Source organism: Anoplopoma fimbria, chromosome 2 (assembly GCF_027596085.1).
Source record: "Anoplopoma fimbria isolate UVic2021 breed Golden Eagle Sablefish chromosome 2, Afim_UVic_2022, whole genome shotgun sequence".
Lineage (NCBI taxonomy): Eukaryota > Metazoa > Chordata > Actinopteri > Perciformes > Anoplopomatidae > Anoplopoma > Anoplopoma fimbria.
Window position 1 is genome coordinate 14,887,857 of NC_072450.1, and position 14,096 is coordinate 14,901,952.

The following is a 14,096-nucleotide window of genomic DNA, read 5'->3' on the forward strand; positions in this document are numbered from 1 at the left end:
AAAACAAGATCACATGCACAAGCGCTGATGCTAATGTACAGAGAACAAAACCATTAATTCACAAGCAAATCAACACACAGTCTAATATAAACACACATTCGTAACAATGCACATATAGACACACACACACACACACACACACACACACACACACACACACACACACACACACACACAAACACGCACCAACACTCACACACAAAGAGATGGCTCTGGCCTCAGAGGAGGCTAGCTAAGCGGTCTATGATTACGGGGTGTGTCTTTGTCTCATTTAGTGGTTCCACGAGGAGACAGTCTTCTGCTGCTGACGTCACACAAACACACACACACACACACACACACACACACACACACACACACACACACACACACACACACACACACACACACACACACACACATATATTCGCAAGTACCAACACACTATCACTTAGAGACAACAAATCGATCACCTTGAATTTGTTAGATTGTCCTGTAAGGGAACTACAAATGTTATAATAGTTCACTGAGAAACATATTAACAAAAGTAGAAAATCACTCAACAGCAGACGTGCTATATTTCATTCCTCTTTTATTTTGGAAAAATATTGCGCTGATTTCCAGTAATAAAAATGACAGGCTCTGTACATACGACTTCTCTCTTAAATACAACACAGTCACAGGGGTCTCAAGTGCCTAACACATACATGCATACATACATACTTACATACATACATTATCTGCCAAATAAAAACAATCCAACTTAAATTATAACATGTTTAACAAAAAGAAAATCACAACAAGATGGAACACAATAATTACATTATTAAATTAAAAGAATACATCTTTCTTTAGATATCAAATAAAATAAAAACAAATGATCCTAACCAACGGCAGGCAGAGTGATGATGTCCTTTAATTGGCTAATAGTGGAAGACTGGGAGTGACGGGAGCGGGAGTGGGCAGTGCATACATTTGACACCACACACAGGTATCATCTCCTCTTCTGTACACACACACTGATACACACACACACACACACGCACACCTCCATAGTGCAATGAGGACTTGGCAGTTAAGACTAGTCCTTGATAGCTCGGCTTGCTTGGAAACACAACAGCATCATCAGAGGAGAATTTAGTGAGCAACTTTTTTAGGTGATTTTGTCAATAAATTGCGGCCAAAGGAAAAATTATGTAATTTAATAATTACACTTCCTTTATGTTTTGTCTGATTTGTTTCATCGTCTCTTTCTTGTTCGTTCTCTTGTGCTGATTGTTGTGTTTCCTAAGATGCCCTGCCCAAAACATTGCCCTGTGTATCACAACCTTCAGGGGTCAGGGGGCCAGTATGGCCCAACAGGATCCATGTTGGATCGATCTGCAGTCACTACTGGAGTCTTCAGTTCTCTATTTTCTGCTGAGAACCAGCTCAGCCAACACTGTCTCTGTCAGTGCTGCAAAGCTACAGATGTGCAGCTGCTGCAGAAGTCCCGCTGTTTTTTTTAGGAAAAGCTCCAATTGAGATATGAATGAATTCTTAACAATACATAGACATACAGCAGCAACAGCTGCAGTACTAGGGAAGTACAGGGACGACGACTATTACTTCATCCTTTACTCTGCAGCACTGCACAGAACATGAACTGTCCAATATCCACAACAGCTTTTAAACTGCATCGCAAAACCACAGCACATTACAGTACTACAACAGTACTTCAAAAGTTCTCAGTACTCCAAACGTACTACACTGTTCATTCAACCAGTACTCAACGGTACTACAATATCATCGGTCAACATCCAAGTCAATACTCCATAGTTCATCCTGGGACAAGCAGTAAATCTTCCACTGCTGCATGAGTTCTCGCTCAGCACCGTTTCTGTACAAAGTCTGTACGAGTGCTAGCACTGTCTTCTGTTGCTTCATCCAAAGCACTGAGTCAGCATTAGACATCCATTGCAGGCCGAAAAATGTCAAGTATTCACCCGTAGTACTACTGTAGTACTAAGTCCTTGCCAAGTCGGTACTGACTCTGTTGGCTCAGTAGCACCTTGGCTCAAAGTCCTCCGGTAAATCCCAGGGAACAGCAGCAAACAGCAGGAGTAAAACCTCCTGACGACAAGCTGAGCTCTACTGCTCAGGGCTGGTGTGTGTAGACCGCCATCAACCACAGGAAACTGGTCTGATCTGGTCTGGACTGGTATCATACCTAGAATACAGAGAAAAGATAAGTCAGTGTTTAGTTTGTTTTTACATTTGTGCTGGGGCAAGTTACAATTATTTGTTATATATTTCCAGGCAGATTATTCTATTTTTGTTCTCACCTCTGTAGCAATGATACATTCATCTTTTTGGTCCGACATGACGTAGACCGACTGGTATTTGGTGCCGTTGGTACACTGGTACCTGCTGTCGCTGGAACTGTGGTATTCAACTTCACAGGTTGACTGGTATTTAAGATCACTAGCTGCGTGATTGTTCAACTCGCTGGACGACTGATATTTTGCTTCGCTGCAGCTTGGTGACTCGCCTACTTGTTTCATTTCTGATGCGTCACTGTGGGTTGAAGAAGAACACAAACAGATTCAGAAACCCCATCCTTCACACAAAACATGCTATCCTTGTTACTAAGTCGACATTTTTATCCATGCAGCTTAACGCATTCAAAATACCAAAATTCCAAGCAGTCAAACCATGCAAGTGTATATTTTGTATGTACCTGTTTTGTCTCTTCCTGTATCTTTCCTCCAAGTCACACTCATCGAACATTTCACATTTAACCTCTGGCTCATCATGTTCCTCTTCTTTACACAGTGACAGCTCCTCAGGCCGGAGCTCGTGGACCAGGTTGTACTCCACACTGGGGTAGCGGGTCTTAAAGCCGCTCTTCTCTGATCCGTTGAGCCCGCTGATTCCACTCAGACCACCCAGTGACCCGGCGAGGTCCGAATGGTAATCCACCTTCTTGTTGGTGTTTTTAACTGACGTCGTCATCATAGGACCCACCTCCTTGTCACTTCGGAGACAGTTGTTGGTGGTCGTCAGGTTGTTCATGGTCTCGTGGCTATCGCTGTGGACACTGTCGCCGTGGTTACTGTGCCTCTCCTGCAGTTTGACCCGAACGTAAACCACCAGCACTGAGCAGCCAATCAGAATCACAAGAACGAGGAAGACGCCGGCACACACAGCGGTCCAGGGGAATCCACTGTCGTCATCCTCCAAGTCATCAATATTTTCATTTTCTAGGGAAGAGTATCGCCGATCCGGTCCATCCACCACCGGCTGACCCCTGGGGACCTCTGGTAAGAGGAACTGGCAGTTGTGACCACCGTAGCCGGGCACACAGGCGCACACGTAGCGACCGCCGCGCTCATGGCAGGTGGCTCCATTGTGGCAGGGGCTGTGATGGCAGCGGGAGATGGGGGAGCTGCAGTTTTTGCCAGTATATCCTGAAGAGGAAGCAGAGTTTAAGAGTCTAGAACAAAGCTATGATGAAGCTACATAAAAACAATTAGTATAAACATTATCAAGACACATCTGTTAGTGTGCTCTCATACCTGGAGGGCAGGTACAGGTGTAGCCGTTCACTTCCTCCTGACACGTCCCACCGTTCTCACAAGGGAATGACAGACAGTATCCAGAGATACTGCTGCTGTCCTCACAGTTTTGACCTGAAAATCCCTCAAGACACTGACAAAGGTAGGAGTTCACCAGATCCACACATTCTGCACCTGCAGAGGGGAGAGGGATTGAAACAAAGAGCGAGGATTAGTCCCCAGATACTTCATGGTTTATGTTTGATTGTAGGTGAACTTACTAACACGGAGCACAACGTACCGTTTAAGCAGGGGTTGGAGGAGCAGTGGTCGATTTTCTTCTCGCAGTTGAAGCCAGCGTATCCCATTGGGCACTGACAGAAGTAGCCACCTTCAGGGTTGTCGGCGCAACGCCCACCATTAAAGCAAGGCCCATCGGCACAGGTATTGGCGCTTAACTCGCAGTTGTTGCCATAGAAACCCGGTGGGCAGGTGCACTTATAGCCGCTATCGTTGTCCTATAATGGAAAATAATGTAAAGAGTGGTTAAACAAAGTCTTGATTCCATGAATATACTTGTTTTATCAACACATGACTTCTCTTGCTTGGTACTCACAGTGCAGCTGCCTCCGTTGCGACAGGGGTTGCCAGAACATTCGTTGACCTCAATCTCACAGCCGGCACCCGTGTATCCAGGCAGACAGGAACAAGTGTAGCTGCCCTGGCCAGTGTTGGTACAGGTGGCTCCATTAAGACAGGGCTTATGGTGTGTACAGTAGTTCAGATCTGGAAACATCAACAAGGAGCAACATTCATAAATAATACAGCCCAAATATGAAGAAAAGAGGGCAGATTGAGTGCCAACAAAGTAGTAAATCTCTCTCAGTAGACTCACCCTGATTGCAGAAGAGCCCACCCCATCCCTCCTGGCAGTTACATTGCCAGGGCTGTTGGCAGGTGCCATGGAGGCAGCCTGGGTAACGGATGCAGTCATCACAGTAACGTCCACTGAAGCCCACTCGACATCTGGGAACACAAAATAAATGTTCCATTGTTAATAACAATATATCTATTTATTCATGATCCATCTAAGCAACTGCCATATATGAAGAATACATTTTCATTGTCATTGACTTACTTGCACTCTCCAGGTTTATCACAGAAGCCATGTTCTTCATCACAACCAGGAAGACAGATTGCTGCAGGGAGGAAACCGATAGTGACAGGTGAATCATGGGAAATCCAGTGTTGGAAACATGTGTTTACACTCCATCAGTCTCCCATTCACAGAGGGCCTTTTCAAACAGCTGCCTGCCTGTCTGGCTGGCGCCTCAACCTTCTTATCTGTTTGTGTGTCTTTCAGCCTGTCTGATGGCCTGTGTGTCTCTGCAATTTGTTTACCTGCCTACCTGTCTGTCTCTCTGTCTGTCTGTCATAGTGGCCTCATAAACTCAGTGGCTCGTGTTTGGTTGTTAAAGACAAACTAAGCTGCTGAAGAGGAAAAGGATTAAAACCTGAAGGTCATCAGGTTGTTCCTGACCTCCAGTTGAAATATGTTGGTCTTTTCAATGCTGCAAAAGTTGCTAAAAATGTTACCTTTCAGCTTCAACAGCATAGAAGCAACTTTGGTCACTAAACGGGGGAACCAGCCAACAAGCCCTCTCCCTTAACATGGTTTCTCTCCAACACAAAAGCATCCCACACAAAGCCTCTTTTCTCCCCTTGACTGTGGGTCAGAAGTCCCTTTTCTCACCCTTGGCCCCTCTCCTCCTCTCCCCCTTTTCTACCCTCCTACCTCTGATCCTCCTCCCTTCGCCTTCCATCAACCTATCCCCTCTCTTCTCCTCCTCTCCTCTTCCTCTCCTCTTCTACATTCATCCTTTCCCTACTCCGCTCCTCCCGTCTCTCCTCACTCCCCTCCTCCTCCCTCCAGGGCCAGCTGGTCTGTGTGGAGCTAACCACCAGACAGCTGCTCCATTGTCTCCTCTCACCGAGCAGCTGCCCCCTCCACAACAATACACAACCCTGCTCGGCCAATCACCAGCAGGAGCAGCAACAATACAGGACCCCCACTTGGCCAATCGGGGAGGAGGTTTGGGGTGAGGAGGCCCCAGTGGTCTAATGGAAGGCACGCGGCGTGTGAATTACTGAGGAGCCAATGCGGCTCATTAGAATGGAGGCCTCTGGTGCTATGGGATAACTAACTGACGCCTGTTGCACACGGGCCCCGCATTAGGAGGAGGGAAAAGTCCCTCAACAATAAAGATAGGCAAGTGATTAACTTTGAAAATTACTTTTTAGAAATCCAGAAAGTCTTTGCCTAATAAGTGTTCATTTAAAGCTCATTAGTTGTGAGAGTTAAATAATGCATTCTTCAGCTCTCTGAGCCATAACTAATGAAAAACATGCATTATTATTTTTGCTTGTGTATTGGACAGTATTTTGGGATCAGATGCTCTATGTAAACATCAGCACCTCCTTCTAATGACTGTGCTGCTCCTTCTGCTTATCTGTTCCACAAGCAGCTGCCAGAGAATATAAATATTAACTTTTACATAATACCAAGATGAACTGTTTTCTTTGCCTCCTTTTCTCCCCCATTCATGGGACTTCCTCACGTTGCTCCACACATTAATAAGCAGACACACTTACGTTCAGTGCAGTATTGTCCCTTCCAGCCAGAGTTGCATATGATCTCCCCGCGCTCGCCGCAGGTGAAGTGCCCGAAAGCATCGTCTCTGGGCCGGCAGAAGACAGAGCAGCCTTCGCCGTAGTAGTGCTCGTCACACAGGAAGCGATAGGAGTAACGCAGCTCAGTTCTGCCGGCTGTCTGGATATCCTTGGACCACTCTTCTCCCACAGTGAGGTGACGCTGAGTTGTGACCCTGCCAATCAGACGGTCCGGGTTGTCTGCAAAAGTCAACAGCTTGTTATTGGTCAAATGTTATAACTGTTAGTGTTATGATTGAGTGCTAATAGCATGATGTCCTGCAGAACAGGTGCACACCTTAATATTGTCAAATTATGACTCTTATCTAATTTATTTACCAGATCTAAGATATTTGTATTCTTTTCGTAATGAAGATATCTTTGTTTGGCCTCCTATAGAAAGACAGTCAGTAATAATACTTTTTTATGGTTCCAAGACAGTAAAGCAGTTAATGCTTTTGCCTGAATAAAATTTTAAAATGTGAAATGTGCTTTCTCATTTAGAAATAGAGTATAGGTTACACCTGCTGACTGCCAGATTTTTCACTATCTCCACCACCACAGACATACACACATTACCATGTTGTGGTCAGTTAGTCATCAATAGTGTTAAGAGCATGACATTAAAATTACAACAGCTAATATCACACTGTAGTGGCACCTGCAAAAACTGTGGGTGGCCTTTATCTTATGATGCTAAATAAACCTCCATCTGTAAGTGAGGCACATAGAGACTGTTTTTAATAAAGTTCAATTTTTATCAAATATAAGGGTTAATAGGCCCTTCTGTAGAAGGCTACATAAATCTACATCTATTTGTGAAATAAGCTCTATATGTATGAAACAAGTGTATATAATTTGCTCTAGATAAGAGCGTCAGCATCCTGCAATATAACATGTATTAAACTTTGTGTAGCCCTGTTTAGCACTAATGACTGAGCACTAAGTGAAAAACATGCAACAGAGAACAAAACAAGGCCACCATTAGCCTTCTGGCCTGTCTTTGAGTTACACTGCTGCCTTTTCTGGCTGCCACCCACCTGTTGTCAGGTCGTCCAAGGAGTCAGTGTGCAGAGCTTCAATGATCAGTGAAAACGTCCCCTGAGGAGAGACAGACAGAGAGAGAGAGAGTCAACAGCTGCTCGGCCTGGAGGCCTCCCTCCCTCCGCAGGGCAGCAGAGGGCCATTAGGCGGCCTCCCAATAAACTTCACAGCCTAATTCCCGTGTTGATTAGGGGCCTAATAAGGGCTACTACCTGCTCCCTTTTCACACCCCTGCTACTATCACACTCTGACACCGCCGTAAAAGCAAACGAGGCGGAATTTCACGCTGCGCTGCCAATGATGTGCCAACTCGGAGGATGTTAAATTTCCCACCACGCCTGGTCGGAGGAGAGAAGCGTTTGGTGACCCCCCCCTCCCCTTCCCACAGACACACACTCGCCCTCCTCCCCTCCCCGTTTTATCCTACCAAAGAGCACAGAAATACTACAATAGCCCCTCTCACACAGTGCTGACAAAGACCCTCACAAGTGTTGAGTTTGGGAGCATCTGTTGCGTTTTGCACTCTTCAAAGCTAATATGTCCCAATGGAGTAAGACTGTAATAAATGCACAATCTAACGGTTACCATTACTCATTCAAACTGGGAAATCAATCATAATATAAACCATATGACACAATAACTATACAAAAAAACAAACAAACAAAAAAAACATTTAAATGCAGTTTATATTCTACAATAAACTTGCAAGGCAAAGTTGTAGTGGTATCCTCCGGGGGCAGAAATACAGCAATGCAAATAATATTTATCATAAGATATCTATAAACACTTACGGGCCATGTGAAGCCGAAGGGGAAGTGGATTGGGTTGGTGAAGCTGTCCGCGTTGGTCTCTGGCACCTGGAAGGAATTGGAGCCGAGGACGGGAGTCACGGCGCCGCCGTAGGTGCAGGGAGGCTCGGGGGACACGTTGGTCTGGTAATGCTTCAGACAAACCCGAAAGAAAGTCTTGCACTCGCACTGCTGGTTGTGGCCCTGAGGATGAGCAGAGCCTCCGGGGCAGCAGTTTGAGTTGCCCGGTATCCCCTTCTTGTTGAGGAACTCCTGCAGCTTCAGCTCAAACACTCCGGAGCACAAAACCTAAAACACACAATCAGCGCAGTGTGTTTGAGACAGGTAACTTAATGATATTTTAAAAAAGTTACAAAGTATTTAAAAACTTTTTTTTTTTACAGCCATAAAAGTATTGCAAACACAAACAACGTGCGTTTTAATAGCCTCTAATATCATCAGGCACTCAGACTGAACCTACCTGGCAGGTGAGTAGGGAGAGAGTGACACCCAGGAGCAGACACAGGCGTCCCATTGTGTTGACAGCCCTTCAACAAGCAGAGGAAGCTCCACAGGTCCGAGTAGCCCGACTCAAACAATCATGGAGAAAGTTTTGGAAAAAAGGCTCTCCGTTATGTCACAGTCAAGGTGAACTCTTGACGCGCAGGAGGGAAGATGAGGTGAAACTTTTCCTTTGGTGCGTCTGTCTTGTGCGCCTCTATTTTTCCATGCGAGGCACGAGTTTTTGACAGAGAGGAGGGGGGAAAAAAAAAAGTTTTACAGTGTAAAGTAATCCTCAGCAGAATGCTCCCCTTGGAGAAGCGTGAATGAAATCCCCGATGGAAATATAACAGAGTTAATTCCAGTCAGTCGTTGTAAGAGAAGAGGCAGATCTCGACGGCCTTGTTTATTTCCCCACTTGATAGATAATGATGTGCCGACTCTAAGTCTCCGTCTCTCTGCGCCTCTCTTGGAATAACAGTGCGTGTGTCTGATGAGCCTCCTGCCCTGCACAGGGTTTTATACCGAGCCACCAGGCGAAGGGTAATAAGATGCAAATGAGCCCCTCTGCTCCTCTTCTTCCCCTCCCTCCACCACCACCACAAGTCCGCCCCGGGGCCATCACAAAGAAAGAGGGGGGGGTAGGGGGGGGGGGGGGGGGTGCACCACACAACTTTTCTAAACCCGCCCCCACCTCCCCCCACCCACCACCCCCTCCCCTCTTTCTCTCAAAGGGACAGACCAAATGGCCAGTGAGCTGTTAAATGTGCAACAACCCCATGCTTCCCCTGATGCCTCCCTCCTCCACAACGCAGCACACAGGACCCATTTACATTCCGACAAATTCTTTAACCTCTGCACGAAATCCTCTACATCTCAGCATCAAGTGATTTATACACTCAGCGGCGCAGTCCGACGGTGGCTTCTCGTATAGCCCCTTTTGGGGGTTTATGGTAAAGCCTTGACTCGCTTGTTCCCTGCACGGCCAGCCGGCAGCCAGCCGTCTCAACTGCGTTACAACGACCATCTGCTCCGTCACATTCCTATGGTGTTACCCCTGCCGAGGTTTTCACATGTTCACACCCCACAAAACATGTCGATTTGTTCCTATTACCTTATCTTTATTTCTTGGTTGCATTCCTACACCATACCTCTCATAGACCGGCTTTACAGATTGTTATCTTGATGTGTTATTGCTTTTAAATGATGGTACTCTAATCTATAGATTTAATGGTAAATTTAAAAAAAATGTCAGGGCATTTTATCGATCAATTGAAGCTGTTTCCCCAAAAAATAATACACTAATGTAATTTAACAACATAACTTTATGCCAGGATTAAATAGTCATAGACAATAGACATTTACAGATTACCCCATTTCCACAAATCTTTATGTTAATGATGATGACTTGTTCATGATAAAAACTTCACAAATTCCCATTAACTGTATATGTAGTTTAATTGTGTGTCAGTTATAATACTACTGAAGCCGAATCTAAACCAAGCAAAGACGTACCAAACTCAATACGCACACACTGGCTGCACGCCAGCACACCTAAACCTTTTTCACCGCATGCCTCTGTATTTCCCTTACTTGCTCTTTGGTTGAGGCAGTAAAAAAAACCTTGGTGGTGTGTCACTCGCGTGGCTGTCATTAAGGGACTTTGTGGGGAGAAGGAGGGAGAGGAGGATGAGGAGGAGGAGGAGGGGGGGGCATAGAGGGAGTAAAGTTTTTTTTCTTTGTGCTTTCAGCTGTATGGTAATTGGGCCGGCAGCACCTGCTCTCCCACAATAATACAACACCAGAGAGAGAGAGAGAGAGAGAGAGAGAGAGAGAGAGAGAGAGAGAGAGAGCATGGCCGGTTGCATAAACAGTAATCTGTACAATATGTTTGATAACAAAATATCACAGTTCCTGCATAAAATCAAAAAGAGATAGAACAATTATAGACAAGGCGACGTCTATTGTGGCCACCATATAAGTCCCTGAAAGAATACTCTGTGTGGGACACTATGGGAACATACACTGACTCCACACATGGACCCACTGTCTAATTTGCATATCTATGTGTATCTGCAGAAAAATGTGGGGAAGAATTCGCACTTGTTGGCAGCATGATGTTGTTGTGATCTAATCTCTGGCTCTGAAGTAACTGAAGATGTTGAATATCGCCAAATGTGCTGAATGAGAGTTTAATGATTTCTTTATGAATGTGTTGAAGTAGGTAGTGACGTCCACTGAAAAGCTATATTACAGAGACAACTTCTAACGTTTACACATTTGAGCACACATAGAGGAATCTGGGGGGGGGGGGGGGAGGAGGAGGGTGCTTAATTAACAACTCTAATTGAGGCTGGTGTATCTGCACAGCATCTCTGTTTTGGTTTGCTGCTGTCCCTAAACAAGGCCCTCATTCACATTACCTCATCTTATACCCACGGACATCTTTCAGTCTATCATGTCAACACACACACACACACACACACACACACACACACACACACACACACACACACACACACTGATACATGGCTGTGTGCTGGAGCTGGTGTTGTCCTATCATTGCGTAAGTTTGATGACCCTGCTCAGCTCCCTCAGGGTCAATGCATAGATAAACGAGAAGCCTATGTCTAATGCGGCTGCGTGTCCATGGTGTGCTTTTTACACCCTTGAGGCTGATTGAAAGGCCTTTAACCTTAAGCTATAACACTATTATCCCTGCCTGCCACCGTCTTCCCAGATACCCGTATGTGTGTTTAGCTATAGGACGCTGCTCCGAGCTGCTCATTTCATTTAACCAGTTGATTTCAGCCCCCTTCTCTATGGCGTACAATGCTCCTATGTGGCGTGGCGTAAAATCCCTCTCTTGAAGCCTTTTATTTACACTCATCCCGACTTTCAGAGGTCCCCGGTGCTCTTTCTCTCCCTCTCTGTATTAGGCCAATATACTATCAGTCATTCATCACCATGACGTGGCACACATTTTCCGATTACGCCAGCAAAGCGTGACTGAAAGGCCTGGTGAGATGGAAAGTGACCCCCCCCCTCACAGCATCAAGTCGACATTTTTACCCTAAAACATAATTTATGCCAGGAGATTCTCTAATTGTGTCTTAAGGAAACAGCAGAAAGTAGAAACTCCTCCCAACTGATCCCTCTTTGTGAGCGAATGTGTGCGTGCGTGCACGCGCGTGTGTGAGGTTAAAAAATTGTTTAACTGGAGGTCGATTGTTTAACTGAAGTGCTTTCCCTATTGTCTGTGTGTGTACGTGTCACTGCGTGTGAGCGCGTGTGTGTGTGTGACCAGGAGCTCTGTGACACGCAGGGGGACAACAAAGGAAGAGGTCTCGCGCCCCGCCGCCCATTCATCCCTTTCTCTGGCGGAGTAATTCCCATTGATTCTTATTGAACGGCGAGTCGCGAGCCCCTCGGGGGAGAAACCGTGTGATTTGTGAAGGGTCGCGAGGACAAGACACGCCCCTCCTCGAGCCCCGGCCATCTGCTCACCAAACACCACAACACCAACCAACTACCAAATGTCTCCCCTCATCTGTATCTCTCCACAGAGTCTCTTCATTTATCACCCTTCTATTCCTCCATTCCTTCTCCTCACTCCATTAATCTGTTCCTCACATCTATATGTCCTTCCTCCTCCTCTTCCTCCTTAATGTTTCTCTTCAGACTCCGGTTTACAGGCTAAATGCCTTCATAGAGTAAAGCTACTAGTTGCTTGATGGTACCCTGTGCCAGATCACAGTGGAGGCATGCAGTGAGTACGAGGTGGCCACAGGCCATATGGCCAGTGTGTGTATGTGTGTGTGTGTGTGTGTGTGTGTGTGTGTGTGTGTGTGTGTGTGTGTGTGTGTATGTGCCAAGAAATGGATGGATGGCCGTCGTGGGAACCTCCACAATATCGCCATCACACCAACTACCCACACACAAACACGTAATCACACACACACTGTTGCACGAAGCACGGCAGCCTGTGGCCTAGTCAGTAATAGAAATTAGAGATCACAGTGACTCTGGATCATTCAATTTAAACCAGAACAAATGTAGCTGCATCTATGCTGCTTGGGTTCCCACATGCACAACGAGAATACTAGTTTTTTAATCAGACGGGGTGCGGACTGATATATTTAATTTGTGCCCAGGCTGAAAGGGTTTAAGGACGGCTGAATAGAAGCTGATATTCAATTAGACAAGTGTTTTAAATTCCTGTGCTGCTACGTTATTTAATTAGTCTGATTCATTGCATTCATTATGTATTTGTTCCATCACATTTTGATGATAGATAGATAGATAGATGATAGATAGATGATGGATAGATACATAGATGATGGATAGATACATAGATGATGGATAGGTGATATATATATATATATATATATATATATATATATATATATATATATATATATATATAGATAGATAGATAGATAGATAGATAGATAGATAGATAGATAGATAGGTGCTGATGCGGTGAGGATCATTCCTGTATTGATTATAATGATAAAAGAAGAGTTGTGTGGCCGGGCCGCTAAGACCCCACCAGCAACAACACTGTGATGTCAGAAACTGGAGACTCACGTGTCTCCTCCCTATCAGAGCCACAAAGACCTGAAGCCGCCTACCATCCCATTCAGGAATGTAACATCTTACACCACCTGTTAGACTCAATGTGTGACACAAACCTGTAGTATACCTGTGTTACAGTACATATATGATATACTGACAGATATAGGAAAGAAAATAATTCAGTTTAGTTCAAAAATATGTTTGTATATGTATTTAGGTTGTGTAATTTTACTTTTTGAAGGTCATTATTTTCCACTTTCCTCTTAAATGTCCCATCCAATATAGCTTCAATGTTAGATAATAATACTTTCTTTCCACTTTGACACATTATATTATCTGTATGTTTTACATGTCTGCTTGTCCAAGTGTTTCTTTAAATTTGTGTTAATATTAGGGAAAGCTGAGATAATTAGTCAGATAACCAATGAACAAGTATTTTGATGATTGGTTAATAATTTAAGTCATATAGAAAGCAAAAATTCCCAAACATTACTTAGTTCTTGCGTCTGTAATGTGAGGATTTGCTGTGATAACAAATTATTTTTCATTTGCGATTGTTGGTCAAACATAAAGGTGCAATTTTAAGACATCAGCAAAATAATTAAGAAAACAATCAGAGGATTTATTGAAAATAAGCATTAGTTGCAGTTGTGCCATTGAGTGAAATAATTACACTCAGATTTTTTGTTTTATGGCTATACCATTACATTAAATTATATATTTCTAGATGTTTGGTGCCTAGTTGGACATGTTTCATCTGTGATTAGCCATGGAATATTTGGTGATTTTGATTAGAGTTTAAACAACTTTCTGTAGTTTTGAACAATGCTTGGTTATCAACATAAATATGTAAAGATGAAACATATTTGTGATGATGACTTTAGCATATTTTGTATTTCCCACCTGACATGGTTGTCACAGTTTCAGTCTTGCTACACCATGAAATTGAAATTGAATGTTT

General features: G+C 44.5%; 1 protein-coding gene across 1 annotated transcript; it reads right to left on the reverse strand.

Moving 5' to 3' along the window:
* Positions 1-2,120: 2,120 nt before the first annotated feature.
* Positions 2,121-8,591, reverse strand: dld (deltaD). Its single transcript, XM_054617900.1, has 12 exons — positions 8,538-8,591; positions 8,060-8,365; positions 7,265-7,325; positions 6,168-6,425; positions 4,654-4,714; positions 4,411-4,541; positions 4,132-4,301; positions 3,817-4,033; positions 3,537-3,710; positions 2,699-3,428; positions 2,304-2,535; positions 2,121-2,188 (listed from the first exon to the last, which is right to left on the reverse strand). The coding sequence occupies exons 1-12, from the start codon at positions 8,589-8,591 to the stop codon at positions 2,183-2,185; spliced, it is 2,400 nt and encodes a 799-aa protein (XP_054473875.1). The 3' UTR covers positions 2,121-2,182.
* Between the last annotated feature and the right edge of the window lie 5,505 nt (positions 8,592-14,096).

Excerpts from the sequence above, each read along its gene's own strand:
- dld (XM_054617900.1), bottom strand. The coding sequence starts at position 8,591 with ATGGGACGCCTGTGTCTGCTCCTGGGTGTCACTCTCTCCCTACTCACC. Across the intron at positions 4,034-4,131 it reads GCAACGGAGGCAGCTGCACT|GACAACGATAGCGGCTATAA; the intron begins GTGAGTACCAAG and ends TTTCCATTATAG. Across the intron at positions 3,711-3,816 it reads CTCCAACCCCTGCTTAAACG|GTGCAGAATGTGTGGATCTG; the intron begins GTACGTTGTGCT and ends TCCCCTCTGCAG.